General features: G+C 42.6%; 1 protein-coding gene across 1 annotated transcript; it reads right to left on the bottom strand.

Annotated features, from left to right (window-relative positions):
* Positions 1-10,711: 10,711 nt before the first annotated feature.
* Positions 10,712-26,284, bottom strand: fkbpl (FKBP prolyl isomerase like). Its single transcript, XM_014183200.3, has 4 exons — positions 26,183-26,284; positions 19,516-19,907; positions 18,945-19,396; positions 10,712-14,608 (listed from the first exon to the last, which is right to left on the bottom strand). The coding sequence occupies exons 2-4, from the start codon at positions 19,903-19,905 to the stop codon at positions 14,389-14,391; spliced, it is 1,062 nt and encodes a 353-aa protein (XP_014038675.1). The 5' UTR covers positions 19,906-19,907; positions 26,183-26,284; the 3' UTR covers positions 10,712-14,388.
* Between the last annotated feature and the right edge of the window lie 361 nt (positions 26,285-26,645).

Raw genomic sequence — 26,645 nt, 5'->3', positions numbered from 1 at the left:
CGACGGGTATTCAGAGGTCTGTGTTTTGTGTAGGCTGACCCCGGCGTGACGTTTTCATTGCCTCTCTCAGACAAGGTGACTTTTATCAATATATTCACCTATAAAAAATCTTATTAGCAATAGAGAAGACCTCAGCAAGACTACAAATTCCTGCAGGAAGCTCCTGCACACTCAGGTCTATAGCCAACACTGTCAGCTACAATTCACCAGCGCGATTAGCACTTTATGAGAGCTTAAAAAGAGGATCAGCTTTCTATGGGCTAGGCCTACTATATTTATTTCTCAACTTTCCTAATGTTAAGCATTCACTATTGAAGTGCATAGATGGCGTATATTTTTTCCACTGCCCCTGATAATGGTCCATTCTAAATCAAAACAAATTTCACACATATTATTTAGTATATGTAAAGACAAGATTAAATCATGAATAGTCTGATGGGTGACAATATTACTACTGTGATTTCAATGTGAAATAATCTACAGCGGATCTACCTATTGTGAATTATATATTATCACTTGTGAATGATGCCCAGCATAAGAAACAATGCCTTTTTTTGCTACTTTTTTTAATCATAGTCGCACACCTAATGTCAAATCAATCCACTTTTATTGGTCCATACACATATTTAGCAGATTTTATGGGTCCATACACATATTTAACAGATGTTATGGGTCCATACACATATTTAACAGATGTTATGGGTCCATACACATATTTAACAGATGTTATGGGTCCATACACATATTTAGCAGATTTTATGGGTCCATACACATATTTAGCAGATTTTATGGGTCCATACACATATTTAACAGATTTTATGGGTCCATACACATATTTAACAGATTTTATGGGTCCATACACATATTGTGCAGGTGTAGCGAAATGCTTGTGTTTCTAGCTCCAGCAGTGCAGTAGTATCTAACAATTCACAAAAATCTAAAGTAAAAGAATGGAGTTAAGAAATATATAAATATTAGGACGAGCAACATCAGAGTGCCATTGACTAAAATACAGTAGAATAGAATACAGTATGTACATATGAGATGAGTAAAGCAATATGTAAACATTATTAAAGTGGCCAGTGATTCCATGTCTATGTATAGAGGGCAGCAGCCTCTAAGGTGCAGGGTTGAGTAACTGGGTGGCAGCCGGCTAGTGATGGCTATTTAATACTGATGGCCTTTAGATAGAAGCTATTTAACACTGATGGCCTTGAGATAGAAGCTATTTAACACTGATGGCCTTGAGATAGAAGCTATTTCTCAGTCTCTCGGTCCCAGGTTTGATGCACCTGTACTGACCTCACCTTCTGGATGATAGAGGGGTGAACAGGCCGTGGCTCGGGTGGTTGTTGTTGTGGATGATAGAGGGGTGAACAGGCCGTGGCTCGGGTGGTGATGATGCACCTGTACTGACCTCGCCTTCTGGATGATAGAGGGGTGAACAGGCAGTGGCTCGGGTGGTTGTTGTCCTGGATGATAGAGGGGTGAACAGGCCGTGGCTCGGGTGGTTGTTGTCCTGGATGATAGAGGGGTGAACAGGCCGTGGCTCGGGTGGTTGTTGTCCTGGATGATAGAGGGGTGAACAGGCTGTGGCTCGGGTGGTTGTTGTCTTGGATGATAGAGGGGTGAACAGGCAGTGGCTCGGGTGGTTGATGTTCTTGGTGTTCCTGTGACATCGGGTGCTGTAGGTGTCCTGGAGGGCAATCAAATCAAATTGTATTGGTCACATACACATGGTTAGCAGATGTTATTGCGAGTGTAGTGAAATGCTTGTGCTTCTAGTTCCGACAGTGCAGTAATATCTAACAAGTAATCTAACAATTCCCCAACAACTACCTAATACAAACAAATCTAAAAGGGTGAATGAGAATATGTACATATAAATATAATAAAAAGGGGTTAGGAGGTGCAGCTCAGTTTCCACCTCTTTTTGTGGGAAGTGTGCACAAAGCCTGTCTACCGATGGCAGCCTCTCTCGATAGCAAGGCTATGCTCACTGAGTCTATGCATAGTCAAAGCTTTTCTTAAGTTTGGGTCAGTCACAGTGGTCAGGTATTCTGCCACTGTGTACTCTCTGTTTAGGGCCAAATAGCATTCCAATTCCCTGTTTTAGGTTGATTCTTTCCAGTGTGTCAAATAGTTATCTTTTTGCTTTCTCATCATTTGGTTGGGTCTAATTGTGTTGCTGTCCTGGGGAACCAGAACTAGCTGGCTGAGGGGACTCTTCTCCAGGTTAATCTCTCTGTAGGTGAGGGCTCTATGGGGTCTAATTGTGTTGATGTCCTGGGGAACCAGAACCAGCTGGCTGAGGGGACTCTTCTCCAGGTTAATCTCTCTGTAGGTGAAGGCTTTGTGGGGTCTAATTGTGTTGATGTCCTGGGGAACCAGAACCAGCTGGCTGAGGGGACTCTTCTCCAGGTTAATCTCTCTGTAGGTGAAGGCTCTATGGGGTCTAATTGTGTTGCTCTCCTGGGGAACCAGCTGGCTGAGGGGACTCCTCTCCAGGTTAATCTCTCTGTAGCTGAACGCGTTGTGGGGTCTAATTGTGTTGATGTCCTGGGGAACCAGCTGGCTGATGGGACTCTTCTCCAGGTTAATCTCTCTGTAGGTGAACGCGTTGTGGGGTCTAATTGTGTTGATGTCCTGGGGAACCAGAACCAGCTGTCTGATGGGACTCTTCTCCAGGTTAATCTCTCTGTAGGTGAAGGCTTTGTGGGGTCTAATTGTGTTGATGTCCTGGGGAACCAGAACCAGCTGGCTGAGGGGACTCTTCTCCAGGTTAATCTCTCTGTAGGTGAGGGCTCTATGGGGTCTAATTGTGTTGATGTCCTGGGGAACCAGCTGGCTGAGGGGACTCTTCTCCAGGTTCATTTCTCTGTAGGTGAAGGCTTTGTGGAGGAATGTGTGGGCATCGCTTCCTTTAACAGCTCTTTTCTGGGTGTTGATAACTAGCAGGTATAGTCCTAGTTCTGCTCTGCATCCATTGGTTGGTGTTTTGAGTTGTACAAAAAGTATATTTTTGCAGAATTCTGCATGCAGTCGCAATTGGTTGTTTGTCCTATTTTGGGAGTTCTTGGTTGGTGAGTGGACCACAGACCTGACAACCATAGAGGGAAATGGGTTCTGTAACTGATTTAAGTTTTTTAGCCAGATCCTAATTGAGATAGTTTTATGTTCCTTTTGATTGCGTAGAAGGCCCTTCTTGCCTTGTCTCTTAGATTGAAATCTAATTTTATTTGTCACATTTGCCGAATACAACAGGTGTAGACCTTACAGAGAAATGCTTACTTACAAGCCCTTAACCAACAATGCAGTTTTAAGAAAATACAAAAAAAATGAAGAGAAGAATAACAAATAATTAAAGAGCAACAGTAAATAACAATAGTGGGACTATATACAGGGGGTACCGGTTGTGGTGGCTAATTTCCGCATTACCAAATGAGGAGTTACAAACACACCAGTCCGAGTTAAACTACATCTTTAATACTTAAGATACTTTTGCAAAAGTTCTTGACCCCACTAATGCATTCTCTCGAATGAACCAGGAAGGTGATTACAGAATTGCAACAGGGATCTTTTATAGCAACGATACCCCCTTCAACGTACATTGACAAACCACAGATACTTAGTAACAGTTCACAAAGGTTAAGTTTTGTATGACAGATATCAATAAAACACATCAGACAGTAACTGCTATGTCAACAGGATTAATGGTATAGCCCAGTATCTGGTCTCCTTAGAACCGTCCCTCCCTGGTACGGTATTGAACAGAACTATTTCATCCAATGGCATATATCAATTGTCAACTCTAGATACTCCCATCTCAAGCAAACCCCCTCTTGACCCTACTCCTGGACAGGCTCACTGGGGGAGTGAGCCTCTAGACCATATATTATCACAGGATAAGTGTGAGATCTAAGAGAGGACATACAAGGGTCCATTTACTGCCATAATCCTCCCCACAATAAAGAAAAGGAGGGAGTGACTTGCTCACAGACATTGTGGAGACAAGTCATTGGTTCCCCATTCATCACGCCATCCCTTCACATGGTTTAAGAAATAGGTAAAGACACATTCCCATGATGACAAGTCTGACCCCTCCCCTCTCTGGGCCCCAAGTGTCTGAGCCCCAGCTAAGGTAGACGTGCAACTGAAAAGACACCAGAGTCCAATGGACACTTTCTAATGACAAGTACCTCAAATAAGCATATTATACTAATAAAACATCTTAATTATCTATGTTACCCAACTAATTCTGATTCGTCCACGACACGGTACAGAGTCGATGTGGAGGCTATATACAGGGGTACCGGTACAGAGTCAATGTGGAGGCTATATACAGGGGGTACCGGTACAGAGTCAATGTGGAGGCTATATACAGGGTGTTATGTTACAGAGTCAATGTGGAGGCTATATACAGGGGGGTACCAGTACAGAGTCAATGTCAATGTGCGGGGGCACCAGTTAGTCGAGGTAATTGAGGTAATATGTACATGTAGGTAGAATTATTAAAGTGACTAGTTAAGAGTAGCAGCAGCGTTCCGGGGAGGGGCAATGCAAATAGTCTGGGTAGCCATTTGATTAGCTGTTCAGGAGTCTTATGGCTTGGCGGTAGAAGCTATTTAGGAGCCTTTTGGACCTAGACTTGGCGCTCCGGTACTGCTTGCTTTGCGGTAGCTGAGTGAACAGTCTATGACTAGGGTGGCTGGAGTCTTTTTAGGGCCTTCTTCTGACACCGCCTGGTATAGAGGTCCTGGATGGCAGGAAGCTTGGCCCCGGTGATGTACTGTACCGTACGCACTACCCTCTGTAGTGCCTTGCGGTCGGAGGCCGAGCAGTTGCCATACCAGGCCGTGATGCAACCAGTCAGGATGCTCTCGATGGTGCAGCTGTAAAACCTTTTGAGGATCTGAGGACCCATGCCAAATCTTCTTAGGGGGAATAGGTTTTGTCGTGCCCTCTTCACTACTGTGTAGTTGTGCTTGGACCATGTAAGTTTGTTGGTGATGTGGACGCCAAGGAACTTGAAGCTCTCAACCTGCTCCACTACAGCCCCGTCGATGAGAATGGGGGTGAATGTTCATAGCTTTGTAGAAGTTACCTGTGGTGTTGATGTTTAGGCCGAGGTAGGTATTATTATTTGCGTGCTCTAGGGCAACGGTGTCTAGATAGCATTTGTAGTCCTGGCAACTGGACCTTTTTTGGAGCACATCTTTCTGAGGGTAACCCTAACCTACCCTAACCCTTACCCTAACCCTTAACCTAACCCTATTCTAAAATGGATTCAATAAAACATTTTCCTCATCAATCTACACACAATACCCCATAATGACAAAGCGAAAACAGGTTTTTAGAAATGTTTGCAAATGTATTAAAAATAAGTATTCAGACCTTTTGCTATGAGACTCTAAATTGAGCTCAGGTGCATCCTGTTTCCATTGATCATCCTTGATGTTTCTACAACTTGATTGGAGTCCACTTGTGGTAAATTCAATTGATTGGACATGATTTGGAAAGGCACACACCTGTCTATATAATGTCCCACAGTTGATAGTGCATGTCAGAGCAAAAACCAGCCATGAGGTCGAAGGAATTGTCCGTAGAGCACCAAGACAGGATTATGTCGAGGCACAGATCTGGGGAAGGGCACCAAAAGATTTCTGTAGCATTGAAGGTTTACAAGAACACAGTGACCTCCATCATTCTTAAATGGAAGAAGTTTGGAACCACCAAGACTTTTCCTAGAGCTGGGCGCCCGGCCAAACTGAGCAAATGGGGGAGAAGGGCCTTGGTCAGGGAGGTGACCAAGAATCCGATAGTCACTCTGACAGAGCTCTAGAGTTCCTCTGTGGAGATGGGAGAATCTTCTAGAAGGACAACCATCTCTGCAGCACTCCACCAATCAGGTCTTTATGGTAGAGTGGCCAGACGTAAGCCACTCCTCAGTAAAAGGCACATGACAGCCCGCTTGGAGTTTGCCAAAAGGCACCTAAAGGACTCTCTGACCATGAGAAACAAGATTCTCTGGTCTGATGAAACCAAGATTGAACTCTTTGGCCTGAATGCCAAGCGTCACATCTGGAGGAAACCTGGCACCATCCCTAAGGTGAAACATGGTGGTGGCAGAATCATGCTGTTTTGATGTTTTTCAGCGGCAGGGACTGGGAGACTAGTCAGGATTGATGGAAAGATGAACAGAGCAAAGTACAGAGAGATCCTTGATGAAAACCTTTTCCAGAGCACTCGCTGCCAAAGGTGCTTCAACAAAGTACTGAGTAAAGGGTCTGAATACTTATGTAAATGTGATATCAGTTTTTATTTGTAATAAATGTGCAAAAATTTTTTTACCTGTTTTTGCTTTTTCATTATTGGGTATTGTGTGTAGATTGAGGGGCATTTTGTTTTTGTGAATAAGGCTGTAATGGAACAAAATGTGGAAAAAGTCAAAGGTTCTGAATACTTTCCAAAAGCACTATATATTAGGATGCGTAGTATACATTACAGTATACAAAGTATGATAAGTGTAGTAGACAGTGAGATGTGTAGTATACATAACAGTATATACACAAGATGTGTAGTATACATTAGGCAGTATATATTAGATGTAGTATACATTAGGCAGTATATATTAGATGTAGTATACATTAGGCAGTATATTTACATTTACATTTTAGTCATTTAGCAGACGCTCTTATCCAGAGCGACTTACAGTAGTGAATGCATACATTTCATACATTTTTTTTTTCTGTGCTGGCCCCACTGGGGAATCGAACCCACAACCCTGGTGTTGCAAACACCATGCTCTACCAACTGAGCTACAGGGAAGGCTATATACAAGATGTATATACAAGATGTGTATGCGTGCCTGTGTTTCTTCACAGTCCTGCTGTTCAATAACGTGTATTTGTTTTGTTTTTTAAATGTAGTTTTACTGCTTGCATTAGTTACCTGATGTGGAATAGAGTTCCATGTAGTCATGGCTCTATGTAGTACTGTGTGCCTCCCATAGTCTGTTCTGGACTTGGGGACTGAAGAGAACTCTGGTGGCATGTCTTGTGGGGTATGCATGGGTGTCTTGTGGGGTATGCATGGGTGGACTGTGAAGAGACCTCTGGTGGCATGTCTTGTGGGGTATGTATGGGTGTCTGAGCTGTGTGCCAGTAGTTTAGACAGACCTCTGGTGGCATGTCTTGTGTGGTATGGATGGGTGTCCGAGCTGTGTGCCAGTAGTTTAAACAGACCTCTGGTGGCATGTCTTGTGGGGTATGCATGGGTGTCTGAGCTGTGTGCTATCTTTACTGATTTATGCAACATTAGTAAAGCTGAGTCTCATTAACAAAGGGTCTGAATACTTATGTAAATACGGTTTTTTATTTGTAATACATTTGCAAAATTGTCACTATGGGATATTGTGTGTCGATTAAATATTTTTTCCCTCAATTTTAGAATAGGGCTGTAATGTAAAAAGTCAAGGGGTCTGAATACGTGTGTGTGTGTGTGTGTGTGTGTACACACACACACCTGGGCATAAGTTTTAGAACACCTACTCATTCAAGGGTTTATTTTTTACTATATTGTAGAATAATAGTGAAGACAAACTATGAAATAACACATGTGGAAAGTGGTGTAAAATACTTTAAAGTACTGCTTAAGTAATTTGGGGTATCTATACTTCACTATTTATATTTTTGCCAACTTTTACTTCACCACATTCCTAATGAAAATGTACTTTTTACTCCATACATTTTCCCTGACACCCAAAAGTACTCGTTACATTTTGACAGGAAAATTCACACACTTATCAAGAGAACATCCCTGGTCATCCCTACTGCCTCTGATCTGGAGGACTCACTAAACAGAGAACATCCCTGGTCATCCCTACTGCCTCTGATCTGGAGGACTCACTAAACAGATGCTTCTTTTCTAAATGATGTCTGAGTGTTGGGAGGCTGGCTATCAGTCAAAATAAAAATAATATTGTCCCGTCTGGTTTGCTTAATATAAGGAATTTGAAATGGTTCATACTTTTACTTTTGATATTTAAGTACATTTTAGCAATTCCATTTACTTTTGATACTAAAGTATATTTAAAACCAAATACTTTTAGACACTTACTCATAGTATTTTACTGGGTGACTCACCTTTTAATAGAAAATGAGTCAAGTATCTTTACTTTTACTCAAGTATGACAATTGACTACTTTTTCCACCATTGTATATGGAATCATGTAGTAACCAAAAAAATAAAGTTAAATAATTCTACATGTATTTTATATTTGACATTCTCCAAATAGCTACCCTTTGCCTTGATGGCAGCTTTGCACTCTCTTGGCATTCTCTCAACCAGCTTCTTGCATTTCAATTAACAGGTGTGCCTTCTTAAAAGTACATTTGTGGAATTTCTTTCCTTAATGTGTTTGAGCCAATCAGTTGTGACAAGGCAGGGGTGGTATACAGAAGATAGCCCTACTTGGTCCATCTTATGGCAAGAACAGCTCAAATAAGCAAAGAGAAACAATAGTTTACTCATTCCTTTAAGACATGAAGGTCAGTCAATACAGAACATTTCAAGAACTTAGAAAGTTTCTTCAAGTGCAGTCACAAAAACCACGAAGCACTATGATGAAACTGGCTGCTTATCTGCTGCAGAGGATAAGTTCATTAGAGTTACCAGCCTCAGAAATTGGAGTCCAAATAAATCCTTCAGAGTTCAAGTAACAGACATCTAAACATCAACTGTTCAGAGGAGTCTGTGTGAATCAGGCCTTCATGGTCCAATTGCTGCAAAGAAACCACTACTAAAGGACACCAATAAGAAGAGACTTGCTTAGGCCAAGAAACACGAGCAATGGACATTAGACCAGCGTAAATTTGTCCTTTGGTTTGGAGTCCAAATTTGAACGGATGATCTCCGCATGTGTGATCTCCGCATGTGTGGTTCCCACCGTGAAGCATGGAGGAGGAGGTGGTGCTTTGCTGGTGACACTGATTAACTTTGAATTCAAGGCACACTTAACCAGCATGGCTACCACAGTATTCTGCAGTGATACGCCATCCCATCTGGTTTGCGCTTAGTGGCACTATCATTTGTTTTTCAACAGGACAATGACCCAACACACCTCCAGGCTGTGTAAGGGCTATTTGACCAAGAAGGAGAGTGATGGAGTGCTGCATCAGATGACCTGGCCTCCACAATCACCCGACCTCAACCCAATTGAGATGGTTTGGGATGAGTTGGACCGCAGAGTGAAGGAAAAGCAGCATATGTGGGAACTCCTTCAAGACTGTTGGAAAAGCATTCCAGGTGAAGCTGGTTGAGAAAATGCCAAGAGTGTGCAAAGCTGTCATCAAGGCAAAGGGTGGCTATTTGAAGAATCTGAAATATAAAATCTATTTTGATTTGTTTAACACTTTTTTGGATTCCATATGTGTTATTTCATGGTTGATGTTTTCACTATTATTCTACAATGTCCCCTCAAAAAATTAACAAAAACCCTTAAATGAGTAAGTGTGTCCAAACCTTTGACTGGTACTGTAAGAATTCAGACCCTTTGCTATGAGACTTCAAACTGAGCTCAGGTGCATCCTGTTTCCATTGATCATGCTTGAGATGTTTCTACAACTTGATTTGAGTCCACCTGTGGTAAATTCAATTGATTGGACATGATTTGGAAAGGCACACTCCTGTCTATATATGGTCCCACAGTTGACAGTGCATGTCAGAGCAAAAACCAAGCCATGAGTTCAAAATAATTGTCCGTAGAGCACAGACAGGATTGTGTCGAGGCACAGATCTGGGTAAGGGTCCCAACATTTCTGCAGCATTGAAGGTCAAGAACACAGTGGCCTCCATCATTCTTAAAAATGGAAGAAGTTTGTAACCACCAAGACTCTTCCTAGAGCTGGCCACCCGGCCAAACTGAGCAATCGGGGTCGTCACTGACAGAGCTCCAGAGTTCCTCTCTGGAGATGGGAGAATCTTCCAGAAGGACAACCATCTCTGCAGCACTCCACCAATCAGGCCTGTATGATAGAGTGGCAAGACAGAAGCCTGTCCTCAGTAAAAGGCACATGACAGTCCGCTTGTAGTTTGCCAAAAGGCACCTAAAGGACTCTGACCATGAGAAACAAGATTATCTGGTCTGATGAAACCAAGATTGAACTCATTGGCCTGAATGCCAAGCCTCAAGTCTGGAGGAAACTGGGCACCATTCCGAAGGTGAGGCATGGTGGTGTCAGCATCATGCTGTGGGGATGTTTTTCAGCAGCAGGGACTGGGAGACTAGTCAGGATCAAGGGAAAGATGAACTGAGCAAAGTACAGAGATCCTAGATGAAAGCACTCAGGACTTCAGACTGGGGCGAAGGTTCACCTTCCAACAGGACAATGACCTTAAACACACAGCCAAGACAACAAAGGAGTGGCTTCGGGACAAGTCTCTGAATGTCCTTGAGTGGCCCAGCCAGAGCCTGGAACTTCAATCCGACTGAACGTCTCTGGAGAGACCTGAAAATAGCTGTGTAGCGATACTCCCCATTCAACCTGACAGAGATTGAGAGGATTTGCAGAGAAGAATGGGAGAAATTCCCAAATACAGCTGCTACAAGCTTGGCACGTCATACCCAAGAAGACTCGAGGCTGTAATCGTTGCCAAAGGTGCTTCAACAAAATACTGAGTAAAGGGTCTGAATACTTATGTAAATGTGATATTTCAGTTTATTTTATATACATTTGCCCCCCCCCCAAAAAAAAAACGTTTTTGATTTGTCATTATGGGGTATCGTGTTGAGGGGGAAAAAATGTAATACATTTTAGAATAAGGCTGTAGTGTAATTTGGAAAAAGTTGAGGGGTCTGAATACTTTCCGCATGCACTGTTTCTACACGTACGGTCACAAGACACAGGCCTCCTTATTGTCCCTAGAATTTCAAAGCTGGAGGGAGGGTTTTCTCCTACAAAGCTACATTTTTATGGAATGGTCTGCCTATCCATGTCAGAGACTGTCCGGTCTTGCGCCCCTCTGGCTCGTCCAGTGGAGATCATCGTGGGCTATACTTGGCCTTGTCTGTGGGTGAACGGTTGATCTCCGCATGTGTATTTCCCACCGTGAAACGTGGAGGTGGTGTTATTGTTTGGGGGTGCTTTGCTGGTGACAGTGTGATTTATTTAGAATTCAAGGCACACTTAACCAGCATGGCTACCACAGCATTCTGCAGCGATACACCATCCCATCTGGTTTGGGCTGAGTGGGACTGTCATTTGTTTTTCAACAGGACAATGACCAAAAACACCTCCAGGCTGTGTGAGGGCTATTTTACCATTGTGGCCTCCACAATCCCCCGACCTCAACCAAATTGAGATGGTTTGGAATGAGTAGGACCACAGAGTGAAGGAAAAGCAGCCAACAAGTGCTCAGCATATGTGTGAACTCCAAGACTGTTGGAATAGCATTCCAGGTGAAGCTGGTTGAGAGAATGCCAAGAGTGTGCAAAGCTGTCATCAAGGCAAAGGGTAGCCATTTGATTTGTTTAACACGTTTTTGCTTACTATATGATTCCATGTGTTATTTCATAGCTTCACTATTAATTCTACAATGTAGAAAATAGTAAAAATAAAAATCCTTGAATGAGTAGGCGTTCTAAAACTTTTGACCGGTAGTGTGTGTGTATGTACATTTGAAGTCGGAAGTTTACATACACTTAGGTTGGAGTCATTAAAACTCGCTTTTCAACAACTCCACAAATGTCTTGTTAACAAACTATAGTTTTGGCAAGTCGGTTAGGCCATCTACTTTGTGCATGACACAAGTCATTTTTCCAACAATTGTTTAGATATAGATTATTTCACTTATAATTCACTGTATCACAATTCCAGTGGGTCAGAAGTTTACATACACTAAGTTGACTGTGCCTTTAAACAGCTTGGAAAATTCCAGAAAATGATGTCATGGCTTTAGAAGCTTCTGATAGGCTAACTAACATAATTTGAGTCAATTGGAGGTGTTCCTGTGGATGTATTTCAAGGCCTACCTTCAAACTCTGTGCCTCTTTGCTTGACATCATGGGAAAATCAAAAGAAATCAGCCAAGACCCCAGAAAACAAATTGTAGACAAGTCTGGTTCATCCTTGGGAGCAATTTCCAAACGCCTGAAGGTACCACGTTCATCTGTACAAACAACAGTACGCAAGTATAAACACCATGGGACCACGCAACAGTCATACCGCTCAGGAAGGAGACGCGCTCTGTCTCCTAGAGATTAACGTACTCTGGTGCGAAAAGTGAAAATCAATCCCAGAACAACAGCGAAGGACCTTGTGAAGATGCTGGAGGAAACAGGTACAAAAAGTATCTATATCCACAGTAAAACGAGTCCTATATCGACATAACCTGAAAGGCCGCTCAGCAAGGAAGAAGCCACTGCTCCAAAACTGCCATAAAAAGCCAGACTACGGTTTGCAACTGCACATAGGGACAAAGATCGTAATTTTTGGAGAAATGTCCTCTGGTCTAATGAAACAAAAATATAACTGTTTGGCCATAATGACCACTTATGTTTGGAGGAAACAGGGGGATGCTTGCAAGCCGAAGAACACCATCCCAATCGTGAAGCATGGGGGTGGCAGCATCATGTTGTGGGGGTGCTTTGCTGCAGGAGGGACTGGTGCACTTCACAAAATGGATGGCATCATGAGGTAGGAAAATTATGTGGATATATTGAAGCAACATCAAGACATCAGTCAGGAAGTTAAAGCATGGTCGCAAAGGGGTCTTCCAAATGTACAATGACCCCAAGCATACTTCCAAAGTTGTGGCAAAATGGCTTAAAGACAACAAAGTCAAGGTATTGGAGTGGCCATCACAAAGCCCTGACCTCAATCCTATAGAAAATTTGTGGGCAGAACTGAAAAAGTGTATGCGAGCAAGGAGGCCTACAAACCTGACTCAGTTACACCAGCTCTGTCAGGAGGAATGGGCCAAAATTCACCCAACTTATTGTGGGAAGTTTGTGGAAGGCTACCTGAAACATTTGACCCAAGTTAAACAATTTAAAGGCAATGCTACCAAAAACTAATTGAGTGTATAAACTTCTGACCCACTGGGAATGTGATGAAAGAAATAAAAGCTGAAATAAATCATTCTCTACTATTATTCTGACATTTCACATTCTTAAAATAGTGGTGATCCTAACTGACCTAAAACAGGGAATGTTTACTAGGATTAAATGTCAGGAATTGTGAAAAACTGAGTTTAAATGTATTTAGCTAAGGTGTATATAAACTTCTGACTTCAACTGTATGCATGTAGATACACACAGATATCTCCTCCTAAGATGTCCAATCTTTTTTCCCCGCATCATTGGCCTGGGCTATTGTTTGTTTGATGTCAAGACCAGACTGATTTGTTAGAGTAGCCACTCATTTGTGTTGTATTAAAAGACTCAGCTGTCTGTCATGTAAATGATGTAGAATTGCATTTTTAAAAAAGGCCAATTTTCTGGGGGGGACCCTGCTAATAAACGTTCCCCATGTGTGGAAATCTATTTAAAAAAAACTAAGCCCCGGGGCCTATGATTTCTTAATCCGGCCCTGCATGTGTTAAGGCCACACAGGCTGCGTTTACACAGGCAGCCCAATTCTGGTATTTTTTTCACTAATTGATATTTTTCCACTAAACAGATCAGCTCTGAAAAGAGATCTAATGTGAGAAGATCTGATTAATCAAAAGTCTGATGTGATTAAACACAGCCAGAGGGACACAGATAATCTGAGCTATCCAAAAAGATAACTAATTTGTTTAAATTCCCCAAAACCTGAAAGTTACCAAAATTCTGGTAGTTTACTGGTAAACTTTGAACATTTCCAGTAATATACCCTCCCTTTACAACTCTAATCCTGCCCCAGCGTTTCTAACTGGGGTGCCCTGACACTACACAGCCGATTCAAATAACCAACTCATCGTCAAGCTTTGATATTTTAATTACTAATGTATTGCTAGGGCAAAAACCTAAATGTGTGGCTCTTGGCGTCCCCAGGACCGAGTTTGTGAAAAGAAGTCCTACCCATAATTCCAGCTAATTTCTATACCACTTCTTAGATGTATTTTCTAGAACAGCTCCAGGGTCTTAACAGTTCGAGAAAAAAAAATAGAAAAAATGACTGACACTTAAATCCCATAATCCAGTGCCCATATTTACACAGACATCCCAAATCTGATATTCATTTTATTGGGATTATTGGGCTACTTATATGAACACAGCCTAAGACTATTTGTGGATATGAAAAAATAGTCTGCTAATTGTCACCCTCTCCTTCTTGCCTCCATCCCCTGAACATTTGACTCAGTCCCTGTCCCAGTTGGCTATCAGTCCTCTCTCGCTCTCCCTCTTCAGCTGAACATCTTGCCGAGTCTCTGTCCCAGTCTGCTATTCGTCTCTCGCTCCCTCCTCCCCACCTCTCTCAGTCCTCTCAGGGCGGAGGGAGAGTCAGGCTGGAGCTCCTGTAGTTTCCTGAAGGCCCTGTCGGCCTCCTCCAGCTCCCCTGCCTCCAGGTTGGCCTGCCCAAGGCGGTACCAGGCCTTCAGCCCTTGGGGCTCCAGCAGCGTGGATCTGGCGGGAAAAAAATAGTTACATATTGGGATATTATGACATATCTCAATATTATTTTTGCATTAGTCAGCTGTGCCTGCCCAAAACTAGTATTTTTTTCCTTGTTCATTTTCTTTTGAAATAGGGAACCAATATGTTTTTCCATGACTGATCAAAACAAATTTTGTCATGCTCCCTCGTCTCTCTGCAGCAGACATGGCGAACAATACGTTGGGAATGTCGAATCGTAATAAACAAATCACAGTATCAAATCGCAAAATATAGAGAATCGTTACGATTGTGAGCATATGTGACCGACCGGCTCGATTTTGTCTTATGTATCAACATTTTAAATTGTGTTTTTTTTTTTACATTGGATAAAAGTAGAGACTCAGAGCTAGAAAACAGTATATCATTATGTACACTACAGTTGAGGGAAAGTAATTCTGCTTTGAAAGTGAATAAACTTGTAACCCCACTTTTGAGAAAATGGCCCTTGAACCTTTGGGTACATGTACTGGAGAGCTCTTCTTTGTCTCCACCCATTCAGCATTGTTCACACCCTCTTAAGCCTTAGCCCCACCCATCTCTTTAAGGATTCACATGCATGAGATCAGCAGCCTGGTGGTCCAAAATAGCATAACTGGTGTATTTTAACACCAATAAATCCATCTGTTTATGTCAATCTAGCAAACCAGGCACCTAAAAGCAACTTTCTAAACAATGTTTTGGTTAGTTTCTAGCTTGTTAGCTAGATAGCTAACGTTAAGTTAGCTGGCTAGCCAGTTTAAATAATGACCACATCATAACTGACAATGTCTTAACTTTAGCTAATTTGTATTCATTATTACAGAAACAAACTCACAACAAGATCATTATTTACAAGTTAATGGCGAGCCAATTACAGGAAATAGCTTACAGTTGTGAGTGTGACAAAATAAAAGTAGGGCATTCTACTGGAGAATTTTAGAACTTGGTAAACTGTCTTGTTGGCCTAATGTTATATTCTAATTTGACTTTGGTGCAGGTCATGTTGTTCTTCACATTACCGTCTCTGGTAAATACAAACTATATCAAATCAAAAATGTATTCGTCACATGCACAGAAGGTGTGAACGGTACAGTAAAATGGTACCTTACATAGTGGAGTCTTTTGTTTAGACATGTAGCTAGATAGCTAAACAATGACCCATAATCCTAATTTATAACATTACTACTCTGCATGTAGCTAACAAACTAGATTCAATGTTAGCTAGCAATGCAAATGGCTGTGAGATATGAATATTACTACACAGATCATTCACGTAACGTTAGCTAGCGAGCCAGCCAACTAACAGTACGCTTAACTTGAAATGAAAACGTCTTTCTGACAAAATGTAGCTAGCTAGAATCTCTTACCCGAATACATGGATGAACACTTCTCCCTCTCTGTCATGGATGCCATGGTTGCCCTTAGTTTGAAGATGTATAAAACACCGGTCTCCGAATTACAACAGCCTTCTATGTGTGTTCTCTTTTCAACTCCCTCCGCATATTTGCATTCAAACGAATTTTCTCCATCTCCTTAGCTATCATACTGTGCTTCCCCCGGCATTCGACCCATTTCAAAAAACTCGGTCCTCCAGAAAGTGGAAAGCAACACTTTTGCAGTTATTCATGTTAGCTTCAAAAAGCCACGTTAGAAAGGATTACCTACACATACCGACCATCTCATTATAGACAGGAGGTGCTACATGGTAGACCAATCAGAACTCATCTCTCGGCTTGTCCATCCCATCCATTATCTCGGCCAATCATGGCTAGCGGGAAGGTTCCTGCCTTTTTCCATGGCTAAACCAACTACGCTCGTAATTTAACCATTTTATTCATATTTACAGATGGAATACACGTTTGTTATTAATAAGGCACATGAAAGTTCACATATTGCAGAAGGCATTTCTGACAAAACACACATTTTGATCAAAAATAAATATTTACGTTCAAATGCCTCTACTGTGAAGTAGTGACGCGACATAGGCCTAGTTTCCTGAAACGAGTCACATACAAATGAGCAAATTAGTGAACTAGGCCTTTTTTTACTCCTGTATGAGCGAAGAGAACTACTCCTCAGCACCTCCACCCCCCCTTCAACTGCCCTCCAACCCAAAAACATCTTCCAGCGACCATGATTGTGACAATCCCAATACATATTGTGTCAGCACCCAAGTATCATGATATCGTATCGTGAGGTCCAGTGGTTAATTTGAGACGGATCCTGCAGGAACAGGATGCAGCACCTCTCAGATTTGACTGTTTGTTCCGGCACCTATTTTCCCAGATCCGGTATCTCTCGCGGCATGATTTATTAATTGTTTCACTGTTCTCACTGTAGACATTCTAATAAAAGTGTTCAGCATTATATCAAGTTGCCTCCTCGTTATTTCTTCCGCCCCCCAGAAAGACCATCAAGTAAAAGCACGGTGAACCTTCTGTGTAATCATCCTATCCTGCCACACTGATTCCAGACCTGCTCTCTTATTTGTATATAGAGGTTATGGGGAGGGCCGGTGGGGTAAGTAACTGATCTTGACACAGATCTTGGTAGTGGTGGTCAGCTAGTGAAGAGGTCCCTACGTAATTACGTCATAGCCTAGGCTAGTCGTCTCCCTACTGAGTGAATCGTGAGAAAGCCCTTTAAAAAAATATATAATAATAAATAATAATAATAATAATAATTCGATAAGAAAAGACAAATCGAGTTTGATGACATTTCTCAAACTCTAAAATCCAGAGAGATAGTGAATCGAACCCAGAACGAGCCAGAGAACTGTCAGCGCCGGAGGAGAGTGAGGTGCAAACTGTTCCTGATAGCGATACCTTAGCTAGCAGCGCTGCTATTAATCCCGCCAGCTCAGCTACCTTCACTAGCTAGTAGACCTACTAGCGAGTCAGACTCAGCAGGAGAGGGAGATGGGGGGGGGGGGGTGCAGTTTGCCGTTCAAGAACAAGCAAACGTATAACCCCTGGCTTGTCATGCAGAATTCAAAGTTGGGCTGTACAACATGCAAAAAAGTAGGGAGCTTGGGTCTAGAAACAACTGGAGGGATTAAACTAGCAAAATAGTGGGTGGATGTACAGTAAATTAACATCCTATGTCTCAGACGTAAAGAAACAACAAATAGCCCTCAGAAAAAAGGTTTTTGAACAGGCGCATTTGTAGACAAGGCTAGAGAGGACACCCAGGTTATAGTTCACAGTCAAAATGAAAAAAAAAATTGGCTGTAGTGTCTGTCTTTCAGAACAGCCTGAGAAGGAGACTAAACGTCACAGGCCCGCTCATGGCTTTGAGCAAGAAGTTGACTCTCAAGAGTTAAATGGATTTGACATGGGGAGAGTCGTTGTGGGAGGTTTTGAAAACTAAGGTATTACATTTTTCTTCCTTTACAAACTTGTTCTGTACTGTTCAAGGTAATCTGAATATGTGCTTCATATTATCACATAGGCAGGAGGCCTATATATTCTCATGTGTGTTCTGCTGTATCCTACAATGATTTATTTGATTTGAAGTTTTATTCTGATATTTGTTCTACAGCTACACTGACGTCTTGAAAATGATATGAAATGCAGGTCTTGTAAGCCCCACAGCTGAGTATGTGCGTATATGGCAGGTGTTCTGCAGTGTCGTCTAAAAATGTTGCTGTACACTGATGTCTAGAAAATTAGGCTCTAAGAAATGTGGACTTGTGTAACTGCCCCGCAGCTATACTCAAGTATGTGGGCAGTGAAATGGGCAGAGTGCTGTGTGTTTCACCACCATAGATAGTAGGCTACTTGGAGAGTGCTGTCCATTTCACCACCATAGATAGTAGGCTACTTGGAGAGTGCTGTCCATTTCACCACCATAGATAGTAGGCTACTTGGAGAGTGCTGTGTGTTTCACCTCCATAGATAGTAGGCTACTTGGAGAGTGCTGTGTGTTTCACCACCATAGATAGTAGGCTACTTGGAGAGTGCTGTGTTTTTCACCACCATAGATAGTAGGCTACTTGGAGAGTGCTGTGTGTTTCACCACCATAGATAGTAGGCTACTTGGAGAGTGCTGTCCGTTTCACCTCCATAGATAGTAGGCTACTTGGAGAGTGCTGTGTATTTCACCTCCATAGATAGTAGCCTACTTGGAGAGTGCTGTGTGTTTCACCTCCATAGATAGTAGGCTACTTGGCTGTTTACTCTGTCTGCCGCTACGTTGTGTTAGACACTTTTCTTCTCAATGTGTTTGGGACGGTACCTCAGAGCCCCCCCACGCTCACTATGTGTTCTGGGAATTCCAGATTTACAAAAGAAGTACTGGTGAGGTCCCTGGCATTTCCTAGCCTTACCTGGAGGCACAGCCCCTGGCCCGGGACCACTGGCCTAGTTTCAGCTGACACAGGGATAGGTTGGAGTAGAGAGAGGCCTTGGTGGAACGGTACTGACGATCTGTAGGGCCCTCTAGGCTATCTTTCTTCTCCGTCTCCTCATCCTCCTCCTCTATCGGAGTCATCTCCTCCCTTTCTAGCCGGGTGTGTAGTTTTAGGGTGATGAGGAGTTTGATGGCTCGGCTGTAGCTGTCTGCCGCCCCCCACATGTCCCCCGCCCTGAACCTGTCCCCTCCCCTCTGCTTGTGTGACATCACCCAGCCCCACTTCTCTCCAGCTGACAGCTGCCAGGACTCATGGCCAGGAGAGAAGGACTGGAGCTCTACTGTTATACACAGGGACTGGTCAGGGCCTGCCCTCTTCTGCTCCTCTTCTCCTTCCCGGAGTCGGTCTGTTAGTGGGGTCAGCATTACCTGGGGACACGAGGGTCAAAGAGGTGAAAGGTTAAGACCAGCTTTATGAAGAGTGAATGGGTAACAGCCAGTACATTCTGATTCAGTGTGATGCTATTGATGTGTGAGCCTCTCCTTACCTCACACTTGTCTCCAGCTCTCATCCCCTCCACACACCCCTCTGTGATGTCACACTGCCCCTCCCCCAGCCTCAGAATGATCCAATCACCAAGTGGGACTTGCAGCATGGTACCCTGGGAGCGCTGTAGGGGTGGGACCTGGGCATCTGAAAGGACTGCGATTGGCAGGTCAGGTTTGAGTGACAGCTCCGGGACATTTGTAGGTTCCCCTTGGAGTTGAACTCTGACCCGACACAGAGAGCCAATCCCGGGGTAGACGTCTCCAGAGGGGTCAGCTGGCTCCGCCCCTCGTTTCCTCCTCTGACAAACCTCCCACAAGCCCCTGGGGCACACAGACACCCAGGAAGTGACCTTATCGCCTTCTGTCTCTGCTGACTGGGAGGTCTTCATCACTTGAGGAGAGAGGGAGAGTTAGAGGGGGAGAATAGGAGGAGGAGAGAAGACAGGAAGAAGAGGAGGAGGAGAGAAGACAAGGAGAGGAGGAAGAGAAGAAGCAGAGATGGAGAGGAGATATTCCCGTAGCATGGTAACCAACAACATAATATAGTAACCTAAACAACATGGAATGAGTGTCCAAGCGTCTTTTTTATAAACTTTTATAAACTAGCTAACTATCTGGATGGCTGCCTACTAGGGCTGTGACGGTCATGGAAGTTTGGTAATGGTTATTTGTCAGGCAAATGCCTTGTTATAACCGTTCAAATAGCAAAATTAAGGCATGCTAAGAGCTGGGACGATAAACGAAAAATGACGACCCCGACATTTCCTTCCTCTTACCGAAGCATTTTGAGTATGTAGGTCATTTCCTGTGATTTTGCGACAACGTTCCTGTAGATTTTTATAAAACAATCATTTGGTCAACAGTAAGCCTATCCATGATGTTTTTTATAGAATTTTAAAACATACAATCTACCTGCACCCAAGCCGCTCAACATTTACATTCAGTCATCTAGCAGACTCCCATCCAGAGACCCACAGGAGCAACCAGTGTCAAGAAAACGCCAAGGGTGTGCAAAGCTGTCATCAAGGCAAAGGGTGTCTACTTTCAAGAATCTCAAATATAAAATATTATTTCATTTGTTTAACACATTTGGTTACTACATGATTCCATATGCGTTATTTCATAGTTTTGATGTCTTCACTATTATTCTACAATGTAGAAAATAGAAAAAATAAAAACCCTGCAATGAGTAGGTGTGTCAACTTTTGACTGGTACTGTACGTTGTACTGGAAAAATTCAGTTATAAATTATTGTCCTAGTTAAGAACAAATTGTCCTCCAGTAGACTAATTCAATCTCCAATATCCCTGTCCAAGAGGAAATTCTGGAAGAGTTATGTGAAGGACAATTACATCATTTGACCTCATTTGGTCTCCTATCAATACTTTAACCTTTGATGCAAGAGAGAAAGAGACAAGAAAGTACTCAAGATGACTAGCTTGATTAAGTCTCCATGTACAGTGCATTTGAAAAGTTCAGACCCCTTGACTTTTTCCACATTTTGTAACGTTACATACTTATTCTCTTATTCTAAAAACAACAACAAAATCCTCAATCTACACACCATACCCAATAATGACAATTCGAAAAACAGTTTATAATTTTGCACATTTATATATATTTAAAAAAAACGGAAATATCACATTTAGTATTCAGACCCTTTACTCAGTACTTTGTTGAAGCACCTTTGGCAGTGATTACAGCCTCGAGTCTTCTTGGGTATGACTGTACAAGCTTGGCACACCTGTATTTGGGGAATTTCTCCCATTCTTCTCTGCAGATCCTCTCAAGCTCTGTCAGGTTGGATGGGGAGCGTCGCTGCACAGCTAGTTTCAGGTCTCTCCAGAGATGCTCAATAGGGTTCAAGTCTGGGCTCTGGCTGGGCCACTCAAGGACATTCAGAGACTTGTCCCAAAGCCACTCCTGCGTTGTCTTGGCTGTGTGCTTAGGGTCATTGTCCTGTTGGAAGGTGAACCATCGCCCCAGTCTGAAGTCCTGAGTGCTCTGGAGCAGGTTTTCATCAAAGATCTCTCTGTACTTTGCTCCGTTTATCTTTCCCTCGATCCTGACTAGTCTCCTAGTCCCTGCTGCTGAAAAACACCAAAACAGCATGATGCTGCCACCACGCTTCCCTGTAGGGATGGTGCCAGGTTTCCTCCAGACGTGACGCTTGGCATTCAGGTCAAAGAGTTCAATCTTGGTTTCATCAGACCAAAGAATCTTGTTTCTCATGGTCTGAGAGTCCTTTAGGTGCCTTTTGGCAAACTCCAAGCGGGCTGTCATGTGCCTTTTACTGAGGAGCGGCTTCTGTCTGGTCAACCTACCATACAGGCCTGATTGGTTGAGTCTGCAGAGATGGTTGTCCTTCTGGAAGGTTCTCCCATCTCCACAGAGGAACTCTAGAGCTCTGTCAGAGTGACCATCGGGTTCTTGGTCAACTCTCTGACCAAGGCCCTTCTCCCCCGATTGCTCAGTTTGGCCGGGCGGCCAGCTCTAGGAAGAATGTTGGTGGTTCTAAACCTCTTCCATTTAAGAATGATGGAGGCCACAATTCTTTCGATCTCATGGCTTGGTTTTTGCTCTGACATGCACTGTCAACTGTGGGACCTTATATAGACAGGTGTGTGCCTTTCCAAATCATGTCCAATCAATTGAATTTATCACAGGTGGACCCCAATCAATTTGTAGAAACATCTCAAGGATGATCAATGGAAATAGGATGCAGCTGAGCTCAATTTTGAGTTTCATAGCAAAGGGTATTTATTTATTTATTTACATTTGCTAAAAACCTGTTTTCACTTTGTTATTATCGGGTATCGTGTGTATATTGATGAGGACTTTTATTTATTTAATCCATTTTAGAGTAAAGCTGTAACCAGTTGTGTAAAGTACTTCAAAAAGTTTTACTTTCTATATTTTTGACAACTTTAACTTCACTTCATCCCTAAAGCAAATGATGTACTTTTTACTCCATAAATGTTCCCTGACACCCAAAAGTACTAATTATATTTTGAATGCTTAACAGAACAGGAAAATTGTCTAATTGACACACTTAAAGAGAACATCCCTGGTCATCCCTACTGGCTGACCTGGCGTACTCACTAAACACATGCTTCGTTTGTAAATGGTTGTCTGAGTGTTGGAGCGTGCCCCTGGCTATCCGTATATGAAAAAAATATTTAAAAAATGTGTCCATCTGCTTTGCTTAATATAAGGAATTTGAAAATATGTTTTTATTTAACTAGGCAAGTCAGAACAAATTATTATTTAGAATGACAGCCTACCGGGCAACAGTGGGTTAACTGCCTTGTTCAGGGGCAGAACGACAGATTTTAACCTTGTCAGCTCAGGGATTCGATCCAGCAACCTTCAGTTGAAATGGTTCATACTTTTACTTTTGATATTTAAGTACATTTTAGCAATTGCATTTACTTTTGATACTTCAGTATATTTAAAACCAAATACTTTCAAAGTATTACTCATGTAGTATTTTACTGGGTGACTCACTTTTACTTTGAGTCATTTTCTTTTAAAGTATCTTTACTTTTACTCAAGTATGACAATTGGGTACTTTTTCCACCACTGCATTTAGTTTAGTTATATTGTTGGCTGTCATGAGAGAAATTCATCCATCTAGCTGGCTAACAAGGTAAGCTGATCCACGCCCGGCTCTGACTTAGAATATGTGGACAACTACAAATACCTGGGTGTCTGGTTAGACTGGAAACTCTCCTTCCAGACTCACATTAAACATCTCCAATCCAAAATTAAATCTAGAATCGGCTTCCTATATCGCAACAAAGCATTCTTCACTCATGCTGCCAAACATAACCTCGTAAAACTGACCATCCTACCGATCCTCGACTTCGGTGATATCATCTATAAAATAGCCTCCAATACCCTACTCAACAAACTGGATGCAGTCTATCACAGTGCCATCCGTTTTGTCACCAAAGCCCCATACACTACCCACCACTGCGACCTGTACGCTCTCGTTGGCTGGCCCTCGCTTCATACTCGTCGCCAAACCCACTGGCTACAGGTCATCTACAAGACCCTGCTAGGTAAAGTCCCCCCTTATCTCAGCTCACTGGTCACCATAGCAGCACCCACCAATAGCACGGGCTCCAGCAGGTATTTCTCACTGGTCACCCCCAAAGCCAATTCCGCCTTTGGTCGTCTTTCCTTCCAGTTCTCTGCTGCCAATAACTGGAACGAACTGCAAAAATCTCTGAAGCTGGAGACTCATATCTCCCTCACTAGCTTTAAGCGTCAGCTGTCAGAGCAGCTCACAGATCACTGCACCTGTACATAGATGGGCTGTTTACAGATGGGCTATCTACCTACCTCATCCCCATACTGTATTTATTTATTTATTTATCTTGCTCCTTTGCACCCCAGAATCTCTACTTGCACATTGATCTTCTGCACAGCTACCATTCCAGTGTTTAATTGCTATATTGTAATTACTTCGCCACCATGGCCTATTAATTGCCTTAACTTACCTCATTTGCACTCACTGTATATAGACTTTTTGTTTTCTTTTGTTCTACTGTATTATTGACTGTATGTTTTGTTTATTCCATGTGTAACTCTGTGTTGTTGTATGTGTCGAACTGCTTTGCTTCATCTTGGCCAGGTCGCAGTTGTAAATGAGAACTTGTTCTCAACTAGCCTACCTGGTTAAATAAAGGTGAAATAAATAAAATAAATCTTGCTCTACCTTCACATCAAGCTCTGTGCAGGGCCGGTCCTGGCTCTTTTGAGTGAGAGAAAAAAAATGGCCCCCGCCAACACTAGAATGACTTTGAATATTCATATTTCCCAGGTGATGAAGTGGGGCAATGAATGAAAGGTGAAAAGACGTCTACGTTTGGGCCAGATCAAGGCCGGGTCAGACTGGACAAAATCTGAACCAAACATAAAGGTCTATGATTGGATCAGATTTGGTCCGGACCTAACCGATAAATAAACCTCTGTGGACATGGGAATCAACGCCGCAACAAAAAAAGATGTACAGACAGGAGCAAATAGGACTTACTGGGGTGTAGCCTACCATGACTGCTGCAATGGAAGTTTAGAAATGCCCATCCATGTGGTAGGCCCACCATTTGTAAAAACAGGCCATTGCATTGGTTTGATTAGTCCGGATTCCTGTTTATTTAACTAGGCAAGTCAGTTAAGAACAAATTCTTATTTACAATGACGGCCTACCCCGGCCAAACCCTAACGACGCTGGGCCAATTGTGGACCGCCCTATGGGTTTCCCAATCACAGCCGGTAGGGATACAGCCTGGAATCGAACCAGGGCCTGTAGTGACGCCTCTAGCACTGAGATGCAGTGCCTTAGACCGCTGCTGCCACTCAGGAGTAATGTGACTAATCAATTTGGCTATTTAAAAGCTACGAATATCAGCTACCCAAATTTATCAGGAGGAGTTATCCTAAGCCTATTTGCAATGTGTTTACACAGCGGGAAATGCAGAAGTATTTTATTTGACGGATACGAACTCGAAACCACTGATCATGACAATTTTGCCCACAGGGAAAAAAACTCCTGGACATTAGTTGTGAGTCGCCTGATGTCCATTCCATATTTTCCATTTTACTTTGACCCGTTAGGATGTTGTTTGTTAACATGTCAAAACATTTTTAGATTAGGCTATTTGATCAGAGAAACCTACAGAAGTTTGCATCTCATTACAGTGCCATACATGACATCTCCAGCCTGTAGGCTACAGAAAAGGCCAGATACTTTTACACCATATGCTATATCTGCAACAGCACCCTGCCCTTAAAACAAAAGACTGCAGCCTTCAAACTGCAGTCAACTGTGGTATTTTGGACGCAGTAATTGCATAATAACTGCAGTTACATTGCACAATTACGGCAGTAAAAAAGAAAGAGGTATTATGGTCACAGTATTTTCAGTTATACTGCACTCTGACTAATCTTTTTTTCGTATGGGTGGAAATGCGCGCTGGGAATGAACAAGATTAATACCCACATTGACTTTTTGGTAGCAACAACTCAATGTGTGTGTATAATGTTCAATTTTTTTGGTTGGTTGAAGAAACGTGTTATTTTGTGCTAACTAGGTAGCCGTTATGGCTTGCTGCAGCTCCGGGGACTTCCTGGTAGAACCTGGTTGCGGGTGCATGCAGAACGAGCCCATCGTCTGGAGACCGGAGAAGGACGTTCCTCAGCTACCGGCAAGATAATGTGATGTGTAGCCAGATAACCCTCTTTCACTAGCCTGTTAGCTTTAGCCAGGATTCATGCAATCCGGGGTCCTTGGGACGTCCCTAACACATTGAAGCTTACATTTAAAATGGGTAGGGGTTAAACTGAGGAGTTAGGGTAGGATTTGGGGTAGGGATTAAGGGGAGGATTTAGGGTTAGGGTTAAGGGGAGGATTTAGGGTTAGGGTTAAGGGGAGAATTTAGGGTTAGGGTTAAGGGGAGAATTTGGGGTTAAGGGGAGGATTTGGGGTAGGAACGTCCCAGGGACTCCAGATAGCACGAACCCTTTAGCCAGTTAACTAGCTAGCTAGCTGTAAAGCGTTAATGAACAATGCGAAAGTAAAAACATGTGCATAAAGTAAAAACGCATGTAAAACATACTACATTGCATGGGAAGATGAACAGCTATCTAATTTATTCCTACCTGCAGACACACGGTATTTCGGCTGCGACTTCAACGAATCAAAACAATACAACTTCTTCTTCGATCAGGTTTAACGGCGTTTGGCGTCTAATAAATGTTGCATTGCCGCCACCTCCTGTACGAACAAATATTGCAGTTAGAGTGCAGTATGCTGCAAATACTGCATTCAAAATACGTTTTTTTTACTGCAGTAATTTTGCAGTATAACTGCAGTTATTCTGCAAATATTGCATCCAAAATACAGTTACTCCAGTTTTACTGCAGTTTCAAAACGGCAACCTTTTTTTGTAAGGGCTGCTAGACTGGAATATAACTTCCTTACACTTTGATTGAAAATAAATACAAATAATAATGAATAAATCAACAAATACCCTACCATCTAACCCTTCACTAAAAACCCACCACCCTACTCCATTATTTAAATACCCTACCATCTACCATCTAACCCTACACTCATTACCAA

Source organism: Salmo salar, chromosome 13 (assembly GCF_965601325.2).
Source record: "Salmo salar chromosome 13, fSalSal1, whole genome shotgun sequence".
Taxonomy (NCBI): domain Eukaryota; kingdom Metazoa; phylum Chordata; class Actinopteri; order Salmoniformes; family Salmonidae; genus Salmo; species Salmo salar.
The sequence above is the reverse complement of the archived record's forward strand: the minus strand, read 5'-3'. Positions and strand labels throughout refer to the sequence as shown.

What these genes read in the sequence shown, in the direction of transcription:
- fkbpl (XM_014183200.3), bottom strand. Translation starts at nt 19,905, where the DNA reads ATGAAGACCTCCCAGTCAGCAGAGACAGAAGGCGATAAGGTCACTTCC. An exon ending in GAGCTGGAGACAAGTGTGAG is followed by an intron (nt 19,397 to 19,515) that starts GTAAGGAGAGGC and finishes TCGTGTCCCCAG; the next exon opens with GTAATGCTGACCCCACTAAC. An exon ending in GCCAGGGGCTGTGCCTCCAG is followed by an intron (nt 14,609 to 18,944) that starts GTAAGGCTAGGA and finishes TTTTCCCGCCAG; the next exon opens with ATCCACGCTGCTGGAGCCCC.